The following is a 26,312-nucleotide window of genomic DNA, read 5'->3' as shown; positions in this document are numbered from 1 at the left end:
GCTTTTGGGGGGGTATAACTTCTAGAGGGGGGGAGATAGGTAAAAATTTTGTTCTACGGAAATAAGTTTCTAGTGAAGATCTATGTACGTATGAAATTTCAGCTTTCTATCTTCAAGTGTGTAGAAGTTTTGTAAACAAAAAAAGTGTCCACGGACGGACGGACGGACGGACGGACAGAGTGAAACTAATAAGCACTTTTTTCAAAAAATTTTTTGGAAAAGTGCTAAAAATGAGAAAAAAAAAGTTGTTTTTATAAAGGAATGAAAAAATTTTCTTTGGTAAAATTAAAAGAGCCTTGAAGAAAATGATGTGATAACAATGATATAGAGAGAGGGAGAGGGAGAGAGACAACATAAAGGAATTTTTATCGAAATGAATTAACCTCCAAAATATTGAGAATTTCATTAAAATTTATTAAAGCTAAACCTAAATGAATGTCTAAGTTAAATTAATATAATTTCAATTGAATTGTTGTTATATAAGACAGCTGAAAGTCTGCTGTTGAATTGACTTCAGAAAAAATCCGTACGTCAATTTTAAAATTAAAAATCTGAAATTCTTATTCAATTTACACAATTTATTTTTAGGTCCTCAAGGCATAATTAAATTAAAATCTTTCAACAAACTAATTGAAATTATTTTTAACTATTTTTATATTTATCAAATGTAGCCACTAACTTAAGCTAACTATCAAATAACTTTAATAGTCTTTAAAATTCCTCTTTGGTTTACAATAGTAAAAACAATCAATTCGAAATTAGCAAAAGCACTTTTAAAATAAATATAAAATTCATGTTTTACTTAGGTAAATTTCATAAAATATAGTAAAAATATTTTGTAGTCCGGAAATGATCTTCGCACTAACAAGTTTTGCGAATTTATTTGGATCACATCAAAACATGGAGACACCAAAATTTAAATTATCATATTCTGTTATATAAGTTCATTTAAATTCAAATAGTTCAAAGTGTGTAGTAATATAAAAGTAGAAACTTTATAAGAAAAAACTCCAAACCTAAATAATCATCTGCTGACCAAATATTAATTTGTACGATATTTCTTAGTTAATTTGTAGAAGCCAACCCAATAATAACAATATCACCAATCAAACCCAGAAACAAAACATAAAATAAGAAAAAAAACATAAAAAAAATAAACAAACAAAACAGTTATGTAGACTATTAAAATGGTTAACACAAATTGGAAATATCCTTTTTAATTTCTTCCTATACTCCAACATAAAAAAAAAATTAGAAAACAAAAAAAAAAACACCCATGATCCAAGGATACAATTTTATCACACATTCATTTATATTGCTGGTGTACGTCTAATATTATATTGTTTAATATCCTTTTATATCCTTTTTCCTATACTTCTGTTCTCTTTTCATTTTCATGATTTTATTCTTAATTTACTCTATTAAATTTACTTTGACTCATTACGATAAAAATAAAATGAAAACAGAAAAGTTAAAAGCAACTTGAATCTTCAGAACATAACAACCATCATAAAATCAAAAACAAGGCAAAAACAACCATGGAACCAAAAAAAAAAAAAATTATCCTAATTATCCTAGAAAAAATATCCGAAGAGAATGAAAATAACAAAAATATTAAAAAACAACAAGCACGGTTAAGTTTTCCAGATTCTCCCCCAAAATAATAATAAAAAAAAAAAAAAAAACCAAAAACAAAATAAAAAAAAATTAACCAAAATAAAATCAACTTGTAAATGAGCGTATCAAGTACGTGTGTATGTAATGTGCTTTCGTATCTGTATATGTGCATGTTGAGTTTATTGTATAAAATGCTTTTATAGTATATAGAGTAGAGCTTGAATTAATATAGTGGTAAAATGTTGTTAGCAATTTGGAAAGTTTTTTGGATTACCATTTTGCCAACGAATTTCATTCTTCTTTCAATCTCCCTAATTCCTCCCTTTCCACCCTTCTATCTCCATATATCTTTATTTTCTCGATCTCTTCCTCATACTCTGCACCTTTTATTGTTTTTTTTTTGTCTTTTGTTTTTTTGCTATACTTTAACTTGTTTTTTATTTACTCTGAAACAAAAATGCCTAAATGAACATGAAACTTTAAAAGCAGGACAACAAAAAGTAAAGAAAAAATAAAATAATAAAATTTTTGCACATAGAACAATAACAGTAATAAAAGGAAGAGAGCAGCTGCTCTGGTTGATTTCTGGTTTTATTTTGTTTTTTTTTTTATATTATTTTGTACCCAAAAATAAAACAAAAAAGAAAAATGTTAAAAGCACAAAATCAGAAATAATATGTTTGTATTATTTTACCATACATACACGCCTACTATTAGCCTTAAAAATCAAGTAACAACTGCCAGCAGTTAATTTACTTTTTGTGGAAAATAAATTAACTGTTCTATGGTTGGTTTTTTGTTTTTTTTTTTTTTTTAAGGAAATTATTTTGTCCGAAAGAAAAGTAAAATTTAAAAGCAAATTATCGAAAAATTTTTTTCATTTTTCGAAATTACAACAAATTTTAAATATGTTTGCAAAATATTTTAAGGAATTCGAAAGAAAATTTCTATATTAAACATTAATATAGAGAACTAGGGAAGAAAAAACAACAAAATTTGCAGGAGGCATTTTTGCATTGGTTTAGCAGGCATTTTTGGCTTAAATATGATTCATAAAAAACTGAATATTCTGATTAATTTAAAAAAAAATTAACTTTCTAAAGGATCTTTGACTCTCCCGTTTCTTTAATCACCTATAATTTTATTGATTTCTCCCTGTAGTTTTGAATACATACTATTGTATCAAACATTATCATATTTTACATATTGTATCAGGCACTATATTATAATATATTATAATAAATATACAAATTATTTTGTTGCAAACAGAAAAATTTAAATAAAACTAATCTGAATGTTTTAATTAATATTGAATACTTAAAAGCTGCTTAATTTAATTTGGAATTATTTGAAATATTATACAATAACTAGCAAGCATTTAATATTTTCAATAAAAGATTTTAATTCAAATTTAATTCATGACAATTTCCAAAAAGAGATTTACAATTTACAAAAATCATTCCTTCCTTTTGAACAAACAAAAAGCAAGAACATCCCTTATAGCTATCCCAATAATAATTTTAAACTTTTTATTTCATATTAACCAACATATTAGAATACTTGATCCCGTGTACGTATTTATTTTTAACATCCGGTCAATACAAAAAAATTATACAATTTCATACCAACCCAATACCCATTTTAATTATATATATTATGTATGTAACTTTACTATAGCTTAAAAATTTTCCACCAGCTCCAAAAAGAAAAACAAAAAAAAAATTCTCGAATACTAGAGGAGATGAGAGCATACAAATGAATATCCTTAGATGAGTAAATGAAAAAAAAAAACAAGAAGAATAACAGATTAAATAACCATATAAAATGGTATTTAAGAATAAGAAATTTAGATTTTAGGTCAGATTAGTAAATTTATCTAATAGAAACGTTTATACTATCAACAATTACATATATTTTATTTCCTATATACATTTAATATGAATGTGGGACCATCATATAAATTATCACAATATACAGTATTATTGTATATATGTATGTTCGTGTATTAAATTTGTATCGAAAAGAAATAAAAAAGTATGGGAAAAAAATACGAAAATTAACAAAAAAAAAAAAAAGAAAAAGGATTTTTTAGTCCCGTGTTCTTGTCAGTTTTTAATATTTTTTCTTCTTCTTCTTCTTGATTTTTTTTTTGTTCTCTTCCTTTTTATTTCATTACAAAAACATCTCTATTCAATCTTTTCACGAATGGATCCACGTTAAAGATTTAAAGGATATGCTTCTGTTGTTTATTATTATTGTGTTTTGAATTTTGTTCTTTTATACAGCGAAATTGATCTTAATTCTATATCCTTGAATTCTTAAAAAGGAAAAAATAATGAAAAAACGAAAAACATAAATAAAGGCAGGAAATTGCAGTAATAAATACACGTGTATAAGTTTATATCACATGTTCATTTACTGGAAAAAAAAAATTTAAGAAGGAAAACAAATAAGGAAAGCAGCAAAGAAACATTGCTGGAAAATATAAAAATCGAATTGAAATTTATGGTAAAAACTTTTTTGTTAATTATACTTGTACACATTATGTGCATGCAATATAAGTAAAAACAATATTATACATATAAAATGTACATGTGTGCGTACATCCTTTTTGTATACAACCATAATTTTCAATATAAATTTTTTTTATTATAAAATTTAGTATGTTTACATATGTTTTTGTAAAATATATGATATCCGAGACTTTAAGATATTCTTGAGGCAGTATGATAGTGTAAATTTAGCACACAAGAAAATAGTGAGATAGATTATTTCAATATGAGATAAAGCTTGCTGCAATATGAGATAAACAGACATCTTTTCACGCTATATTTTTTATAGCTCATGAAATATTAGAGGGTAAAGCCAATCGTATTTTAAAAAGCCATTAAAATTCTTTTTAACAAAATATTGTTATTAGGATTGAAAAATTTTAATTTTAAGAAATATTTAAGTAAAATTTAAAAATAAAAATTTTTAACGGCTTGGCATTCTACATAAAGTAAAAACTGCTACTCTTGCATTTAATGGAAGAAACAACACGTCAAGAGGCCAAATAACTTTAAGAACAAGCATTAATTAAAAAAAAATGTTGCTTGCAATTTTTTTTTGTTTTTTTGTCCCGCCTACATTCTTGCTTCGATAAAAAAATACCAATTTTCGAACACGCTGTAATATAATGCATATCCTGATATTTTAAATCTAAAACAATTGTTAAAAAAGCATATGAGAATAAAAGGTACACACGAAGAAAAACAAAAAGAGCGTAAACAAATCTTATTAATTTCATCATCCAAACCGTTCTATCTCTTTTAAGTCTACTCCACCCCCCCTCTGCTATAACATGTGCTTATAAAGGTATTGGCCTATAAATTTAAAAGAGCATATTATAATAGCAAACATATTAATATTAAATTTTGTATTTAACATAAAAATTTAAGAAAGAAAAACAAAAATGAAAAGATTTACGAAGAATTAAAAATAGTTTAACATTTAAGGATCAATATCGAGAGGATATAAATATGTATGTATAATGTATATTTTAAAAGATCCCATCAGCACATTCATATGAACATATATGTGAAAATATTATAACAATTTTATATTTTAATAAAGCATTAAATTGAATTTATTGTGAAAAAATTCTTTAAGGATAAGAAATAGATCATTTATAATAGAATAGACCTTAATATTATAGAGAAACATTACCAAATTTTTATATGTACATATATATAAAATGTATAGCCTCGAAAAATTCAAAATTGAGTAAATAAATAAATTTGTATAAATTTGCTTTGTTTTTACATATAAACATACATACTTACACACATAATATTTATGTATGCTCTTAAGAAACTATAAAAACAATTTTATTATTATCTAGCTATATAAAATAATTTTACAAAATTTTATTTAAAAGCCCATAAGTATGCAATATTAATTTTAAATCGATAAATAAAATATTCTTGTTTATGTTTTCTATTTTAAAAAGAAAACAAAAAAAAGGAATTTTCATGTCAAGAGAATTAAATTTTATTAAATTTTTCCATTATTTTATAATTTTATTAGATATTAAAAATTTTTTGTTACTAAATCTACAAAAGTTTTTAAAATCTATAATAATGCATTTAAGTATATGTTCATGTATTTTTAAAGTTTTCGATAACACTATAAGGTAAAATGATCTAAGTCAGGACATTAATAGTTCCAACAAATTAATATTGAGGTTTTTTTGATGAAAATTTGCAAGACTCTTAACTAAATTTTAAAAGATTAAGGTTAACAGTTTAATTAACATTTTTAATAAGCTTTTTCAAAAACTAGTTTTAATAACTTTTGACCGACCGCATTGTACACAATAAGGGAGGTTATACTCCGACACCAAATTTCGGATGTAGAGTTTTCAATGGGAACGCACTTTTTCATTGTAGGGACGCAAAAATTAGCCGATTTTAGAGAAATGTTGGGTTGTCTGTCTGTTGGTCTGTCTGCTTACGCGTTTATCTATAGTTCGGTTGAACCAATTTAAATGAAATTTTATATTTGAATTTATTTTGAATATGTCATGGAAGTTAGGTCAAGGGAGCTTTTTATTAAGTCAAGGAAGCTTTTTGCGGGCCGCGATTTTACATTTTCAGTTTATTGTCATATAAAGAGAAATAGTTAATCGATTTTATTCACATTTAACATATGAATTCGGGGTGTTAGAGCAGTAAACGCCTAAGTTTTTGGAAATATCCGCTTGCAGACACTGAACCAATTTAACATTTCTTACCATATCTACGGAATTAATTGACGGAATTTCTTAAAATTCAATATTTGAGTTTTGGCTTTTAAGGAAACTAACTAACAATTTTTTCAGAGAATTCGGACGGCACAAAGCGAATTCTAGAAATATTTTTTAGGAATATTCTCAATTATATTGTCAAATCTTAATTTTGTAAATATTGTCACTTAGGCTCTTTTATTTTATTGCCACAAATTTATAATTAAATTTATAACTAATTTAATTTTATAATCAAAAATAATTTTTTTCATAGAATCTATGTACATACATACCTATAAATTTTATTGCATACAAATTTAAAATCATATAATATAAAATGAATTGCAACAAAATGATGCTAGAAATTAACATAAATTGATTATTTTATAAACGTATATACATATATACATCCAAACATATACACACGCATTCATACATAACAAAATTTAAATATTTAACTCTTGTCAATATTAATTTTATAATATTTTTTTTTTGCTCATTTTAAATTTTTTTCTGGTTTTTAAATTTTAGGTGAAATTAAATTTTTTTTCAGCAGTTTTGTTCAGATTTTGTTCTAATGAAATTTTTTCCTGACGTAAGCAAAGCTGATATCATAAAATGCTTCTAATAAAACACAATTAATGATCAGCTCTTACGAATAATGACAGTAGATGCGGTATAATGATGCTTAATGAGTAAAACATTTCTGTCCAGAATGGAGTTACAGAGTTTTTTAAACTAGGTTTAGTTCTAGATCATGTATCTTAAGATTACAGACAAAACTGGTTCGGGTAACTGCCATACAACTTCAAAATTTATTTGGCTATATCTCAGAAACTATATTTCACACAACCAAATATATTAGTAGGGCCAATGCGTGTAAAATTGCTTGTCTCCTTCTGGTAGCTGCCATACAACTTCAAGTAGTTTGGCCATATCTTAGAAAATATTGAAAACACAGTAAAAAAATTTTGCATAAATTAATATGGTAACTTAAAGTCCATGTCCTGTCCCATAGTCACCTATGACGTATTTATTCGCACATAGGATAGCAAATTCGTACGGGTATTTTTCTCTCGTTATTGTTACTTATAGTGAAAAATAAAATATATGTTTTGAATATTTTAGTAATAGACCAAAGTCTACATATGTCTATCAGGCAACCAAACTATTATTGAACTGTTTTAAAAATTAATTTCCAAAATATTCTGGTGCAACAAAATTTATAAAAAAAATTTTAAATGTCTTATATACGAAATAGCCAACTAGATTAGGTTGACGCGACTATCAGAGGGTATACTTAGGCGATATATTACGATAATACTTGATCCCCATATCCAGATTCATTCAAACCAGTTGGAGTCTTTTACAAACAAGTTTAAATACTTTACATTTACAATCACCAAGTCAGAATCATCCAAATTTTTTGCCATAATAAAATTTTTGGTTTTTAATTGATTTTCTATTCACTCATTTAATGGAAAATCAAAAATAGTTTAAATGCAAAATTATTTTGTTGTCTCTCCTCTTCATTTTAGTTCCTTTTAATATGAAGAGTGAAAAAAGTCTTTCTTATGTCATTTTTTTTTTGTTTTTGCAAAATTCAAGGTCTGATTGAATTTTTGAATTGGAAATTCCAAAAAAACAAAGAAACAAAATTAAAAGTTTTTCAATCTTTTAAACAATTCAATTTTTTTAATAAATATTCATGTTCGATATAAATAAATAAATATTATTTCTGCATAAATAAATATTTAACAAAAATAATAAAAAAAAGAAAAAAAAAATCTATTAACTTTGCTTTTATTAAATTAAAACCAAACAAACAAACAAACAAAAAACAAGTAAAATTAAAAAATTTAAATTCTCAACAATTTTAATGTCATAAGGAAATTAAATAAAGGATTTTTTTTTATTTGTGTATTTTTAACAAAAAATTAAGGAAGAAATTAATAAATAACCTTAAGATTGAACCTCATATTTCTATTTTTAAACTATTTTCAACCTCATATCATAAACTTTCCATAAAAGTCATTTAAAAAAGGTTTACTACATGTGTACTACAAAAGAATGTTATTAATGGACACGATCAATGTTGCTTTATTCCTTAAAAATGTAAAATATATTTTAATATATTTCTTTTTCATTTTCTTCTTCTTTGAAATTGAAAACAGGTCAAAAAGTACACTAATGAAAAATTTCTCATTTATAACTATGTATCAATTATTACTTATAACATGGTTCTTACATTTGTACATTGCGGTGCACGTGTTTTTGTATACCATTAATAATATAGTATACTTGAACTTTCTTGGCATAATATTAGTATATTTTACTGTTATACCAACTCTAGAAGGTCAACAATTTAATGAAATTCATAGATTTTCTTGTGGGAATTTACTTAGAAATGATTTGAATTTTAAATTTTATGTCAATATTGAATTTTGTATATGTATAGGGAAAATGAAAGTTTCAATGGCTCGTTTTTTTTGTTCAAATTTGAATTTCTATAAAAATTGTAAAATTGGTTTTTCCCAATACTACTTTGTAAAAAGAAAATATAATAGCTATATAAGAGAGAAAAAAAAAAGAGAACTTAAAAAAACTTCTTTATTCTTACATTTTTAAAATTAATTTGAATTTATTAGCCAAAAAATGATTTTCATTTGAAAAAGGAAAATACTCCAAAATTATTTTTTTTTTATTTTGTTTTTATTTTGGAAAAAAAAAATAAATATACAAAATTAAAATTCATTGCCATGTCAATCATCCCAAATAGGAATTTATTTGAATAAGTTATTTTTAATTATTATTTTATTGTGGTATAGAAATGTAAATTACACGCTTTAAAAAACGAATACTTTAAGCTATAGCAAAATTTGGAAGTAGTATGTATAGAAAAAAGGATTTGCAAATGAAATATGATGCGTCACAGACTTGTACCCCCTGGAATCAATATTATTGTGATAAGAAGAGATTTTTGAATATCAGAATATTTTCATTTAAAATTTTTTCTGATGTAGGGTGACAAAAACGCGAAATTTCAAAGTGGAGACACCACAAGGAAAAGTAAATTTTCCAAAAGTTTATCAAAAAAGTGTAGCATGTAAAGAAAAGAAGAATAGAATTAGAAAACAAATATAGAGAAAACTATTGGCTCCTAGGCTGTAGACGGAAATTGGCAACTTACAACAAGGTGTTGATATGATATAATCAAATGTCAAAGCCTATATGGGGTTGTGCCAAGCAGACTTACATCAATCAAATACAAACTGCGCAGAACAAAGTCCTCAATATGGTGAGTGCCCCCGGTATGTGCGCATTCATAGAGATCTGCGTGTCCCTCAAGTAAGTGAGAAAATCAGGAACTGTGCATAGAGCGTGTTTTTGAACAGTATGTAAATGGCAAGGGGTTTCGACTTATAGGGTTGAGGATTTGGAGAAAAAGACTGAGACAGAAGTGATGGCTTGCCTTCTTTCACGACATGTAGACAAAAAAACGATAGAGCAAAACTAATGGTTAGTCAGTTTGATTCGTTCTGGGATTTAATGACCACCTAGTTAGGTTTTGGGTTGAGTTAAAGTCCTGCACTATTGATAGATCTTATGACAGTTTTTTTTGACAGATTTTTAACACATTAAAAAAAATATAAAGTCTAGCGAAAAAAGTCGTTTGGTATACAAGATGAAATAGTGGAAAATTTCTTCGTATACCATGAAAAATTATTGTTCGATACCCTTTGGATTACTGCAGCAAGTTCCAGACTTTCACAATTTTAGTTTTCATATAATATTTTCAAACACTTCAATTACATATCACATGAATTCATAAATTTTATAACTAAATTTCATATTTTTATGCATATTTTGCGATGTTCGAATCGGCTTGTAAATTTTCATCCATAACATTTCAAAAAAATATTATATACACATGTCACTTACATCTGTAAAATATGAGAACATTCGAAATTTTTTAAAAATCATATTGAAACTTGTTCTCTATTTTTAATTTTCTCAAATTCAATAATAATTTTATTTAATTAATTTTCACCTGATTTTACTTGCATTAAAAAATTGTTTCATTTTTTTAACAAGATTAAAAAAAAACGGAATATTTTTTTAACTGTTTTTATAATTTTAATCTACTAAAAGTCTTTAAATATCGTTTTTTTTTTCTTAATAATATTTTTAAAAGTACATCATAAGTGCGTTGTTTCATTTATTCAGAATTCTACACTGAAAGTAATCATTTAAATTGGAACTTATGTGTTTGTTTATAAAACGGTTTACGATATATTAAAATATTTTATCTCTCATACATAGCTATTACATGTATACATACAAACCATGATATAATATGTATATGTATACAGTAACCATCAAATTAAGCTTATTGCTACATCATTAAAAGTGGAAAAAACAAATCCCTTTAAGGATTTTATGGACACATTTTGAATTTTCATTTCATATTTTTTTTTGTATCCAATAAATAATAAAGAAAAAAATTAAATAATATTATAAAAAAAAAATTTTTTATGTAATATTATAAAATGTATTCTTCAATGGCATATTCAAATACACACATACATATTTGTGTGTGTTTTATAATATAATATTAAAATAACCAACATGTTTGCGACCTTTTAAAAGGACAATTTCATTTATTCATATATACATATAAATTTTAAAAGAATTAACCAGAAAATTTCGCAGGTGAAAAAAAACAGAAATTTATTACAATACGCGTTCATAATAAAAAACAGAAAATGGAGGAAAAAAAAAAATAAACCAAAACCCAATTGGAATGAAATCAAGTTAAATTATTATCTCAGGTGAAAATAAACAAAAAATGGAGGCACAAGTACCTGTATAAAATAAATATTTTTCTTATGTTTTCTCACTTTTTTTTTCGTTCTTTTATAAATTACATAAAATATATGGTGATATATTTTTATACAATTGGATTCACAGGTGCTAATGTAATCAAAATTCACTCTTTTTGCATATTCACAAAAATTTATTCTCATTTTTTTTTTGCACTTCCCGATTCCTTTTTCATATTTCCATTATTTATATTGATACATGTATAAATTTTAAAGTATATTGGTAATATAATATTTTTTGTATATTTTTTATATGTAAGTTAATAAAAAACCATAATTTTTATGATGCACATTCGAAAACGCCTTCAATATCTGCCGATAAAATATTATTATTGTTATTACTGCACATAATCCTGTTCTGTTGCAAATTCCAATCAATCATATAAGTGTATGCATCTAGGTATATATATCGTTTATTTTGAACTAATATTAGAAAATTATGACTTTCACATGAATTACATTTTTTTGTTTTGTATAACAAATTTATAATATAAATGTGTGATATTTTTGAGAAAAAAAATGCAATAAATTTTTTTCAAGTCGAATAATAACAATATACATAAATAAATTTTTATATTGTTCAAAGAAAACATGTAAGATGTTTCTAAATATTCTAATAAATATATTTTTTGGTATTAAAGATTCTGTTATTACTAGGTTAGATAAATTATGAATTTTTAATTCAAAAATGTACGTGTACGTATCTATATAAATTATTGTGTTTTGTTTCTGTTATTTGTTTTAAGATCCAAAAATTTTGCACCTCTAAATATGCGTAACAAGCCGGGAAAATTAAAAGCAACAATAGTTTAAAAAAAATAATCAATTATTAATTGTTTTCTTATAACGCAAATTAATGCCATAAGCTGAACAGTTAGTGTTAGTAGTAAATAATATCTTGTGGAGAAATTAATGCATACATATATAATTTTATTAAATTAAAATTGCACACATTTTTTGGTTACTCCTCCCTAAAAGTATGCAACAATATTTTTAACTGCTCAAATAAATGTTTCTTTGTTTTGAACCTAATTCTTATGATATTTTGAAAAACAAAAATGAAAAAGGCATAAAAAGGAACTAGCAAGCTTTAGCCGTACTATTAAGCCATGTACAGACACTATTGAAAAAATTTCTTAAAAATTTACAACAGAATACAGACAAATTTTAAATGTGTATCACCTCAGTATGCGAATTCGATAGCTAAATGCGAATTCGATGATTTTTGACTAATTCGATAGCTTAAAAAAATTAATTACATATAAGTTGTTTTTTAAACTCATCAATTAATTTTAAAGTACCGCACTTACACTTCTTAAATTTCGATATTATTAACAATTAGAAAATTGTAAATTGAAAAGTAGGTTCCAACCAAAGTACAATCCTCATTAACTAAATCAAATTTATTCGGGTGCTATATTTTTCATTAAATAGAATAAATGCCGAAATCTCATTCTTTTAATTGTTGTTGCATACTTTATACACGCATGCATGTCAGTACATACATACATATATGTATCTGTATATGTGGCACGTGTATAAAATTTACAATAATATAAAAATCATTAAATTATGTCGAAATAAAATAATGTATAACATTTGTTTTTTTTTTTTTTTGGTTCAACAACGATTTGTCAAAAAATAAACAAGAAAAGTAAACAATACAAAAAGTACCTGAGACCATAATATAAAAATCGTATGCATATTTTAAGACGACAGTTTCATTTACCGTTGTTGCTCATAAAAATGACGGAAGAAATATGATTTTTTTTTTTTTGTGTGTTTTTTTTCTCTACCCCACTAACAAACTTCCATGTATAACTGTTTTTATTACTTACTGCTGCTCTTGACGTATGTGTAATAATTTAAAAATTTAATTTTTTTCATCCTTATGGGAAATGTTCTCAAAGTACTTTTACGTATATGGTTACTCTTTCACATCATATATACACTTAAACAAACAAACATATATGTATGTAGATAAGTAAGTACAATTTTATTCGCAATTTTGTATTCTCGTGTATAAAAAAGGCAATATAAAAATATTTTTTTTCTTCAATAATTCTATGAATATGTTTTTTAAAATGTACATTTTTTTATTGAAGAACATAACCGTAAAACAACAAAAAAAAAAAAACAAATCTTATTTTGTGACATAATTTCGTTATATTGAAGTTCGTGTTTTTTTATTGTTTTTTATTTCAACTTAAAATAAAACTAACTGTCAATGCTGTTGGTATGTTAAACAACAAAAAGAAGGAAAACACTAACTACATTTCCTCTTATTTTAAACCTCTTTATTTAAAATGTAATTGATGTAAAAGCGAAGAATAAAAATAATTGCAAAGAAATTGTAGAATATTTTTTAAAAAAATGTTGTAAAGAACTTGTAGAACTTGTAATTTGTACTCGAATTTTATATTGAAATCTCTAATTTATAAGCTATACAGGGGTTGGAAACAATTTGATCAACACTATTTATAGGCTAGATTCTATTGCGAGCAAAATAGAACATAAACTCTTAAAATAATTAAATATTGCAATTTCACTAACTTTAACTTGATTTCAACCAAATTGCTATATTTCTATTTTCGAATTTTTTCGAACATAATCAAAGTAACTTTTCATTACAGTACATAATTTCCTTGAATTTTTTATCTTTCTTTTTGATTGTTTTCCCTGATCGAATTAGATACCGGAATTACAATAATGGGGGTATTGTTATCACACCAAAATTAACAATCTCGAATTTTTACCGGATTTCTCTCTGAAAAGGATACAAGTTATATATATATATTTAAGAAATGATAAAATTTTTTTGGGTTATTTCAGGTCTCAATAGAACAGATTTGAATTTTTAATCACTTTTAAGAAAATAATTGATAAACTTATGAAATTTATCTCCAAAAATGACGTAAACAACAAACTTTTCAGTAAAATCAGTTGCAATGCCAGTAACTGGGCTAAAGAAAATAACCAATGTCTTCCTGCAAATTTTATGCAACTTTCCTGGTTTTTAGTAAATTTTTACTTAAAATCAATTTTATATTTTGAACCATAACCAACAAAAAAAAAAAGAAAACAAATCATGAATTTCTTAAAATTTAATATTCGAATTTTATAGTTGATTATTGTAATTTTCCACTAAACTAACATTTTTTAATCTGTGTTTAGAAGGTTAACCAATTTTCTTAAAAGTTGAAATAAAATAATCAAGGACTTGTGAAAATTATTCAGACAACGTTCAATGAAATCAGTTATGTACTGAACACATCAGATTTTCTTTACGTTTGAAGTACAACCATCTTATACTTATTATACAATAAATTATTTTTTTACAGATTTTTTTCACGTACACCTCACACACAAATAAATATAATAAATTGTTATGAAATTTCTTAAGATTTCCACTCACTTTAATGTAACATATGACCATGAAAAACTAGGCCTCAGCAGAAAGGAAATTTGAAGTAAGCTGGGAAATGAGGAAAAAAATATGAAATTTCTTTTTAGTTGTAAAATTTTTTATGTGAACTTTTTTTCCCCTTCTCAACATTTTTTTCAATATTAGCAGATGGGGAAGAATATCCTTTTAGAAAATAAATTTTCTACATACATTCATACATAATATGTACATATATAATAATATTCATTTTTGCGCCTTTTATTAGCAATTAAAATTATTATTGCATAAGAATTATAAAAAAAGTTTAAAGAATATCAACACAATAAATAGAATGATAAAAAGTGGAAACTAAGTTACGATGAGAGGAGGAGATGTAATACAAGGTTTATTCTTATATATTTGTTGAAAAGAAGTGGAGGATATTATTTATGTCTCGTAACTTGTAAACAATATTTATTATTTATAATTCAGGTTAAGGTAATTTGAGTACAAGGAGATCGTTAGTGGCCTACTAACAAAAATATCATTTTGAGAAAATATTATTTTTGAACGAATGTAAGTACACGATTATATACGCAAAATGAGTCTGTAGTGTCTGTTTAAAAATATTCATGGAATTGTGATTTTCGAGTTTTGCAGAAAAATATTCGAAATTGAAGTGAACGGTTTTTAATTGAAAATAAGCTATTGCTTCAGTTTCTTGGGCTTAATAAATTTTACCTGAATCGTAATTTTGGCTCAAACCAACTATTTTATCAATAAGTATTTGTATACAATATTATGCTCCAATTACACTTAAAACGGTCCCTAAAAGCACATATCATCTTAAAATACAATTTGTTGCTATTAATGCTAAAATAATTTGAAAAAAAAAGTTTTATCAAATTACCAATAGTAATAAAATTTTCATTAAACAAGGAATGGAAAAAATCTAATAAATTTAAAAATATTTTTCCCAATAAATCGATATTATATTTATGCATTACATAAAATATACTCTAAATTTGATATAAAATACTAATTGAACTTTAAAAACAAAATTATTCTAGAGGAATTATTTTTATCATTATTTTTTTTAATAAATCTTATCACTTTATATAGAAGGGGGCTTCGAAAACTCAATTGTCATAATAGCAATTCTGCAAAACAATAACTGCAAATTGCATCACATTTGTGAATGAATATGCAATATATTTTTTGCTATTCTATGAAAAAAACAGCACAATTTCTATGATTTGACTGCGGTACTTCACTGTACAATTTCACTATTTTACTGTAATAACTTTGCAATTTTATGAACAAATAAGATTAGAAACATTTGTTTATAAACACAAATTTAATAAATATTTTTTGCTAAATGTCAAAAATATATTGCATTAAAAATGAAGTTATTATTTTGCTGCTGTATTGCGTTTATGAACATCTCTATATCTCTTAATATTTGCAATTCACTTCGAAATTAATATGATAAAAAAAATTTAAAACAATAATATGAGAAAAAAAAACACCCATATAAAAGAACTCATATTTTTTTAAGGCGTTAAAGTTGCCATCAGTACACACATAAAATGAGAGAAGTTGCTGACGATTATTAATATAGCAGAATTATAAATATTTTTCAATATTTTTATAGATTTTAATGGATTGTAATTCCATAATAACAAAATTTAATTTATATTTTTAATATTGATAATCGAAATTTTTATATTCATTCTTTTGAATGAACTTTTTTGTTTTATAATTTTTGTTACTCAACTTTTGTGGACACATGTGAATATAAGTATGAAATTGATGTTCATATGCTTTTAAAGGATAATGGATTTTAATGATTTATGATATTGAATATTGCATTATAAAAAAAAAAAAATAAAGAATTTTAGCTTTGTTTTATTTATTAATATTTTTTTTTGGTTTCACTCATAATTTGCAATCATAAAAATATTTTCCCTTTATGATTCATTTATAAATTTATTTCCTTTTATTGCTTTATGTTTGCACGCATCAAATGTGATATAAAAAAAGTTGATTGTTGCATAAATTTTAAATGAAAAATGCAAAAAATCGCAAATAATTAGATTTTTGTTCCTCTTTTTTGGTTAAGATTAAAAAATGAAAATTGGATTGGAAAATATATTTTATGGATTTCTTTCTTAAATATACGTAATATACGTCATTAATAAATAATTTTTTTCCTATTCCTCACTTATAATGTGGTTTAAAACATTACAACGTGAGATTATAACTACAAAATTCTTTTTAGAAAAATGTGCTGTAATCTATAGAGATCTCATGTTGCCGAGCATTAAATTTAAACATTGAAAATATTTTAATTACAAATTATATATGATTGGAATCGCCAGCGAATTTAAAAGTTGTTTTGTTGTTAAAGATATTTGACTGAACACAATTTGAACATAATCAATATTGTAATTGAGGCATTCAAATGTGAATCCAACTTATGAATTTCATCAAATCGAATATTGTCACTACAATATGTGAATATTGTGAATAATTGTTATGCATTTCTAATAATAATTTGACGTTAACGCAAACTAAACTTCTCAGAAATATTCTATTGGCAAAATTACTGCACATTTACTCCGCAGTTTAAAGGTCTTAATAAAGGTCAAAGTATTTCTGCTAACTAAATAATTGTTTTTGCAAGTACGATAACACCTCGCTTCAAATCGCTTTTGGAACCGAAAATTTACGACTTAATGCGAAATGACATAAGTAAGGCTCATACCTAATTTTTACATAAGAAAAATTAACTTTAAAATTCTGGGTGAGAGCGAGATATCAAGTGAAGAATATAATAGCCAAAGTATTTTTCATTTTGTTCGAATAAATTACATTAAATTCGAATGAATCTGTCAAAACCTATACACTATCAGTATTTACACAGTCTGCGGCAACCCTAAATTAAATAAAACTATTTTAATCCAAAATTTCCTCTTCGTTCACTTATAATATCAACAAAACAAGAAATAGTCAAATTCCGCCAACACTTTTATCATTAATTCAATAAAATAAAAAAATTTTCCAAATAACAATATGGAAATTTTAATATTTTTTTTTAATTATGAACTTGTATGTAGTACCTACTATATTCTGTATATAAAAACATTATAATTTATGTTCTATTTGATATAAAATTATGCAAAATTTTACCAACGAAATATTATCAACAAACAAATAAATTTAAATTCAAAACATATCCTTGTAAAATATTTACATAAATGAACTAATATGTTTTGTGTATATATTCGAGTACCTAACTTAACAATATGCAGAAAAAAAAATTAAATAAATCCCAAATAAAACTACATAAATTTTAACACTAAAAAAGATAAGAATAAATTTCATATTTTTGTTCTTTTTATTCACGTTATACACCGACCGACCGAAACAAAAATAGAAAAAATTTAAAATAATTGTTAAAAAAAAAATCCCAACCATATCAATAATGCTGTTATTTAAATTTGTTGTTTTTTTTTGTTGTATTTATTCAAATTAATATCCTTGTTTTATTTTTCTCTTTTATTTTTCAGCTGAATATGTTGTAGCCTGGAAACGTGGTATTGCAATTTTATCAGCTGGTTTAGTTAAAGTTACACCAGATCCTCGTGTCAAATTGGTTAATGGATTTAACTTGCAAATTAGGGATGCTGTACCACAAGATGCTGGCGATTATATATGTCAAATAGCGATGTTAGAACCGCGTGAAATAACGCATACAGTGGAAATTTTGGGTAAGTAAATTGCTTTGCATGTTGTACTAAGGAATTTACTATATTTATATTTCAGGTATAAAATTTCTTTTAATTTTGAAAATATTAATTTTCTGTTGTTCTAATATGTACAAAGAAAGGTCACTTTTTTGAATAGAACATGAAAAATCTCCGAAAAATTAAAAAGGGAATAAGAGAATAGGAATTTGCATTTGTTATGAATCATTATTAAAATTTGTAAAAATTTTTTATTGTTACAAATTCTAAAACTGTAATACAATATTGTATAAATTATTCTAAAATCTAAAACATTGATTTGAATTAGTTATTAAGATCAGAAATATCTTCAATTTTTCAAATATTTTTAAATACTAAATAAAATCTTACTAAATAAAATCTAAAATTCCTTTGCCGTAATACTATAGTATTATTAAAAATAATTACAGATTTTATTTAAAACTAACTGCGATTTAAGTTAGAAAACAAGGACGTCGCAGTCTCACAATCGGCTTCAAAGCTCTTTAACTTAGTATTTATTATACTAATTAATTATAGTTTTATTTTATTGATTCTTCACAAAAATTCGCCTTACAATATTAAGTTTCTATTTTTAACAGTGCTAAAATTGACCAAAGAATCTTTTTATATGTGAAATTTAGTTTTATAATATTATTAACGCTTAAATTACACTTTTGTTTTAGAGGAAGAAAACGGAGACAAAACCTTTTTTTGAATTTTTTTTAAATTGTTAAGTAAATTTTAAAAAGTAATTATTATGACTTTGTAATACCAGTATAGAATGTTATATAATCCTTTACAAACCTAATTTTACCAAAAAATATTTTAATTTCATTGAAATATTTCTGATATTCTGAGCAGATTATAATTGTCTGATTCAATAGCCACAAAATTTTTAATCAGAATTTTTATTAGATTCTTTTTCATGAATCGTGAAACACATTAACACTTAATTACTTCAACCTATTTATGGAAACTTACAAGGAAATCATCTATACAAACTCCACAAATTATAAATAATTTATACTATCATACTTTTTTTAAAAGTGCGTTCACTTGTACGTCATCTTGCGTATATTTGTACATCTGGAAAAAAGTTTCCATATTTCAAAATGCAATAGACAAAATTTACATATTATGATGTCAACCTAGCACATTTTTACTCTACATGCAAGTTCATTATAATATTACAATGATCATCATCACCTTCTTTAGTGTAATATGAAAAAAAAAAAAAAATATTTTCCACTCACATAATCTATATTTGTAACACTGAGTAGAATAATAAAAAGCACGCAAAACAAAAACAGATAGAAAGTTGTAAAAATGCTAAAAAAAACGGAAATGATAAAGGAAATCTGGAAAATAACAACACACATTATTATCATGTAATGAAACGGTCCATCTACATTACATAATTCGATATGTCTTTCATTCAACAGCTAAAAAATAATAATAAGCAACAAATATAATATGTATGTATGTATGTACCAACGCCATTTGCTATATTTGATTATGGATGTGACTTTGAGTGAATACGAAAACAAAAACAGGAAAAAAAAAACAAAAATGTTTTCATTACAGTTGCTAAATATGTACGTTAACAGCTTGTATTTTTGTGCCTCATATCCACAGAATATTATGACGTTAAAGTAACAGACTATATATGTGATGTTTCACTTCATGTAACATTTCCATATTATTTCATTTGCTTGAATTCCAAAAAAAATTATTGTTAAGTTCATAATAAAAAAACATACACACATTATCTTTATAAAAGGTTTAGTTTTAATATACAAATAAAAAAAAAAAACAATTTCAATATAACAGAATACAGGATGGAGTACAAATTCATTATTCGAAAAATTTAAATTGAATGCGATTAACTAAATGTTTGCGTCATTGAAAATCTTATTCATAAAGTTTTCATAATTGAATGTACTGGAACAATAATGTTTTCATACATTACGTGTATAGAAGTTTTTCGTTTCTTCTTTGGTCTTTTAATGTCCGCATCTGCTAGTCACTTCTAAACGAATGTTAGAAGTTTTTATTATCCTACAATAAAACCAAATTTTATTTTATAGGTTATTCCCCCAAAATCTTTAATTATGTGATCTGTTATGGTTTTACCACGAGAACTAATTTCAAATGTCTCACAATTTGTAGACGGCCAACTCTTAACTGAAAAAAAATCTCTAACCAGTTCTCATAAAATTTCCACATCTTTGTGTATTGCGTGACATAGTTTTAATAACCGTTTTAGTACTGTTTACACCATCATTTGGAGCGTCGAAAATGTGGATCAAAAATTGGAAAAAAAAATTATTTTGCACTTGCTATTATTTTCCGGTCTAAGAAAGACATGGCCTTCGAACATAGTTTTTTGTGGGCCTTAAGATAAGTTATTGTTTTATTAATTCTGACCACTTCAATTTTCGTAATAATAAGCTTCGAAGCACTCCTAAACAACTGCACATCTTAGTCTACTTATACAATCAAAACTGAGTCAGTATTTTGAATTTCACTGAAAAATTGTTAACAAAACTTTTCTTTGTTTTTGTTCAAAAAAACATCAAAGAATAAATTTTTGCTCCATCCTAGCAAACATGTTTATGCTCTCATATAAAAAAATTATATTTTTTTTTTATTCCTGCAAAATTTTTCTTCTCTCTTTTAATTTCCTTACCTACAATATTTTTGTTTTTGTTTTTTTTTTCGCCTTTCTTTCTTTTCTTTTTTGCTTTCTATGATGTGGTAAAAATTTTAACCAGAAAGGAAAAGTGATAACTTTTCATTGTTATTGTTTTTGTCCTGGTTCTCATCTAATTCTAACACTCTTACCAACAATTTTTTTTATCAAATCTCCACATTCTTATATTACGTATTTAGAAAATACCCCTGGAAAATGGTTTAATTTAAGCAAAGATCGAAAAAGTATAGAAAAAAAAAAAATAAAAAAAAAATTTATAAAATTTTCAAGTACCGTTAAAAGCATCCAACAGCATATTTGACTCTCGAAATGATGAGTGTTTTATAATAATGAATGAGTAAGTAGTGTAAGGTATATTTCTGTTTCATTTGATTTCATCCTTTTTTTCTTCCTCATTCTTTTGTCTTTTTCTATCATTTGTTTAAATTTCCTTTTATTTTTCTACACCACTATGTTGAGATTCATTTATATTTTCTTCACGACTACACATTTTTCTCAAAGATTTAATTACAAAAGGAAATGGAACACATTCCGTTATTTTTTTTGTTTTTTGTTTTTTGAACATTGTTTAGTACAATTTATTTCCGTTTTATTGTGAACACGACAGACCAAAAATAAAATAAAAACGCAAAAATCGGAAAGAATTTTTCTCTTCGTTAATGTGAACACTCTTTATGATACTTTTTGTTCTTGTTTAATTTGTTTCTTATTTTTTTTTTTGGAAAAAAGTAAGGCAATGTAAAATTAAGAAAGATTTGGAATGAGGTTTAAACTGTAAATGTATACGCATTTCTACTTATAATCATAAGAATTGTATGAAGAAATAAACTCAATGGAAACGCTATAATGGATTTTAATAGAAAATGAAGAAAAGAAATACATAATGTCCTTCTGCTGAATAGAAATAAAAAAAAAAGAAAAATGAAAAAAGTATAAACGATTGTTGAAATCCCGTTAGAAAATAATATCATTAATTCTTCTACTCATCTTACTATCTCTTTCTATCATCTTCTTTCGATTTATGATTTTATTTTTTCATTTCTTTTCATTTTATTTGCCTCTATGTTATTATTGTTCTGTTGCTCATTTTGCTCTTTTGTTTTTCTAATTTTTTGTTCTCATTTTCACTGTAATGATTTTTGTGTAGATTTTTTGTTCTTTTTTCTCTTTTATTTTATACGTAACAACGTACGACGTCGAAGTATGAAATGAAAATGTTGTTGCTTTTGTTAAAAATAATTTACGCGATGTCATTGTAGAGTTTTTCAGTATTGTTTTCAGAATATTCACAGTGTACTACCTATACCAACTTACTAAAGAAAAAGCAAAAAAAATAATAATAGGTAAGTGATGGGAGGGCTTTTCAAAAACAACCAAATAAACAAAAAAAAAGAAAGAATAAGAAGATAAGATTTAAGGACATTTTCGCATTTTGGTTTTTTGTTTAAGGGGAATAAATTTATGCAAATTGTGTCTAAATACAATTTTCTTACTTTCAATTTTCCTACTTATTTATTTACATTTTTCCTTTTTTTTTGTGGTAACTTTGGAATACTGGTGACAAGGGATTTAAATTTAGATTCATTAAGTTAAAATTGAGAAGCTTAAGAGTTTTTAAACAGTTGTCGTAATATTATAATGAAATTATTTAGCAATCATGAAGTAAAAAGAAAGAAAAGAAACTTAAAAGTCAAAACATACTCGTGATATTGTAAACTTTGATTTTTTTTTTTAACCAATATTGAAAAATCAAATACAATGTTTAGGAAAATTTTTAAAAAAATTTTAGATGAGAATGCGTAAAATGAGTTTTTGTAATGAAGAAAATTATTCAAGTCTGTTCAGTAGCGCCAAATAGCACCTAAAGTATAACTGATAAAACTGAGACAATGGAATCGCGATGTTATACATTGACTCCATTTTTTTCTCATGTTTTTGGAAATACTAGATTTATTCAAAATTCTTTTAATTCTATTTAAATTATCGTTTCATAGCTTAAAATAATAATTATAATTTAAGAAAATAATTCAATGAAAGAAATTAATTAAAAAAAAATAATTCTGGAAATACTGACGGAATTTTATTATTAATTAAAAATTGAATTATTATTTTGTTCCACTCTTATTGTACTTCCGATAAGGGAGATCGACTCGGTTACCTTATTTCACATGCCGAGTTTTCAAAGGAATATAATGACATTTTTCCGTCTTAGAGTGATGAACCAACATTTCTTTTAAAGATATAATGTAGCTTAAAATTTTATTTTTAACTAATTGGCTAGTACTCAGTTGAAAATTTTTTTTTGTTTAAAAATGCTGAACATTCAGAATACAAAAAAAACAAAATTGTTTCGTATAGATTTATTTCATAGATTGAGACTTTTTAAAATTGTTTTAATTTTTCTTTTCTGAAAATAGTACTCAGTTTCAATACTCAAGGTTTTTGTATTCGTACAGAGATGGCAGTAGTCACAGTAAAATATAATATTTTCTTTTATTGAAATATGGGTCGGGATATTTTGTTTCTTGAAGAAATTATGATGCAACCAAAAATCTGTGAGACAACAATAAAATCTAATATTAGCTCTAAGTCCACTTCAAGAAATATAAATAGTATACAAAAGTAATTTGACAGACTCTTCTTGTATTATTTCCCCGTAAATACTATGCTAAACTTAAAAAAATTTCCACCTTAACGATAATTATACTTTTTTTCAATTAAAATACATAAACATAATTAATTTATTTTATTTAATTACCCTAATTGAAATAGTAAAAGTTAATTAGTTAAATCAAATTCAAATATCTATCAAATCATTCCTCTTCCCCTCGGACTCATTCAAATAAAAAGTTTTTAAGAAATTCTACTCTATTTTCCTTCGGATAAAGATATAAAAAAACATCTAAAAATTAAAAGAGAAAAAAAAAATCATAAAATTTAAAAAGTTTACAACTTTCATTTTTTTTCTCTTCCATTTTTTGCTTTTTTCTCTTACAAAAAAAAGAAATTGTTTTTTTTTTTTCTGTTTTAAATTCTACAAACTCATAAAATTTTCGAATCAATCCAATCATTTTTATCCATTACTAACTTTAACTTTTCATTTTCAACCCCAAAATGATAGTAATTTAATCCCAAAATTTCTGTACGCCCATAAATTTGTTGGCAAATTTCTTTATAAAAACGAAAATGAAAAAGAAAAAACCAAAATGAAATCAAAAAGTCAAATAGAATGAAAATGACGCCATATTCCTACCACCGTTAGTATAGTCTTAAAAATAAAAACAAAAACAAAATAAGTAAAACATGAACAGGACGAAATACGATTAATTTGTTTTCAAAGTCATTTCAGTTTTAGTGTTTAATTTTTTGCTTTCTAAAACAGAACAAAAAAATTAATACAAAAACAGAAGAAAATTCAAATTTATGTTATTTTCGAGTATTGAAAATCACAAAACTTTACCCATAAAAATAAATGAAAAGTCCATCAGGAATTGACAAGTTTTCTGTTTCTGTTTCTTATATTTTTTTTTTAATTTTTCCATTTTGCCGTTTTTAATACAGTTTTTACAGTATACTTTTGAACATATAAAAGAAAATTGAAAAGGAAATCTCAAAGTATGTGTGTAAAGTTTTCACAAAAAAAATGTATATATATATATTTACCGAATTCAGAGACTGGAAAGTTAATGGGCTCTAATATTATTGGTTATACATGTATATGAAAGTTAAAATATCCTTACATTTTGAAGTTTCATCATTGTTCTTTTCCTATTTAAACTTCAATACTCAATATAAAGCAAAGCTCCATCCTTTCAAATTCCCTTCTTTTCCTTTATTAATAACAAGACAACGGTCGTCTCAGATTCATAAATTTAACAAATCAATACTAAATTACTTGAAAAATTGTTTTGAAGTTTTTGTGTGTAGAACTACATATGAACTCATTTAATTTCTATACAATACGTGTACATATACGTGGGATATCTATAGTTTTATTGTATATTTATGTATTTAATAGTTTATTTCTACTTCTCCTTAAGTTTTCTTCAATGTTAAAAAAAAAGAAAATATAATTTTTTTTTATTGATATACCGGCCATGTACAAGTTTCTGAATTAACTCTATTGAAATTTTTAATACTAAAAGAAAAACGGATGTGATAAGCACATAGCTGACCATAAATTCTATTTTGTAGTTTAAAGAAATCTTGTGAAACAGATTATGAAAATGTTCTTTAAATACTCCTTTCAAATTTTAAGGAGGCTATAGTAAACTTTTGATTGACTTACCTAGAATTATAAAATTTTGGCCATACCTTAAGAAATTGTTAACAATATTACTTAAAATTTAATATTTGAATTCATTTTCTTAAACCAAACTAACTGATATACTTTTCAGGAAATAAATGTATATTATTCCAGAATATGAACCACAATTTAGAATCAGGAGCACTGAATACAAAATATGGAACTGCTTTATTGGTTTTAATTGAATATTTCAAAATAATTGCTATTAAAGTCAATACACTTTATGTACAAACAAATTTAAATCTTATTCATTGTCTTATTTTTTCGAGTCTGTCCATAATCTTACGAAAGTCGCCAGTATAATTTATTTATTTTTTTGTCTAGCCAATCAAATGTTTCTTTTTAAAAAATAAATAGTAACGTAAATTTATTTTTATACACCCACACATGATCTCCATTAGTTTTGTATCTAAATCATACTTGAAATATTTTTACGTAAAATAAATTTATTATTGCACAATATTATCATTTAATTTATTAGAAGTTTTCCTGTAAAAAATTCATGATTATTTTTAAATAATGCTTTTTAAATCTAAAATATTAAATATTACCGAATGATGTCATATTTTACTGACCGAATTGCAATCAAGGGAGTTTATTTAAGATTATAAAGTGTACAGTAACCTATAATTCTAATTTTGATAATACAATAGTTATTCGAATAAGGGGTTAAAAGTTCAAACAAGCTTAAGGCAACAAATCAAAAATAAAACAAACGAACGCACTGATCAAAGCACTGACCAACGCTCACTATAAGAGTAAATTAATTTAAAGTAAACAATTATTATAAAAGTACCCCTTTCACATGGGTAATTCTATAATTCACTTAATTTTAATTAAAGAATAAAATTGAGAAAATAATTAATTTCGCAA

At 24.6% G+C, this 26,312-nt stretch overlaps 1 protein-coding gene across 1 annotated transcript in view; it reads left to right on the top strand.

The window, feature by feature from the left end:
* The window catches only part of LOC129614143 (lachesin), a 151,284-nt gene that overhangs the window by 26,349 nt on the left and 98,623 nt on the right, over nucleotides 1-26,312 (top strand). The window contains exon 2 of the mRNA XM_055528559.1: nucleotides 18,223-18,423. Coding sequence (XP_055384534.1) covers nucleotides 18,223-18,423 — 201 coding nt within the window. The remainder of the gene's footprint in view (nucleotides 1-18,222; nucleotides 18,424-26,312) is intronic.

This window comes from Condylostylus longicornis, unplaced genomic scaffold (assembly GCF_029603195.1).
Source record: "Condylostylus longicornis isolate FDR11 unplaced genomic scaffold, ASM2960319v2 ptg000104l, whole genome shotgun sequence".
NCBI lineage: Eukaryota > Metazoa > Arthropoda > Insecta > Diptera > Dolichopodidae > Condylostylus > Condylostylus longicornis.
The sequence above is the reverse complement of the archived record's forward strand: the minus strand, read 5'-3'. Positions and strand labels throughout refer to the sequence as shown.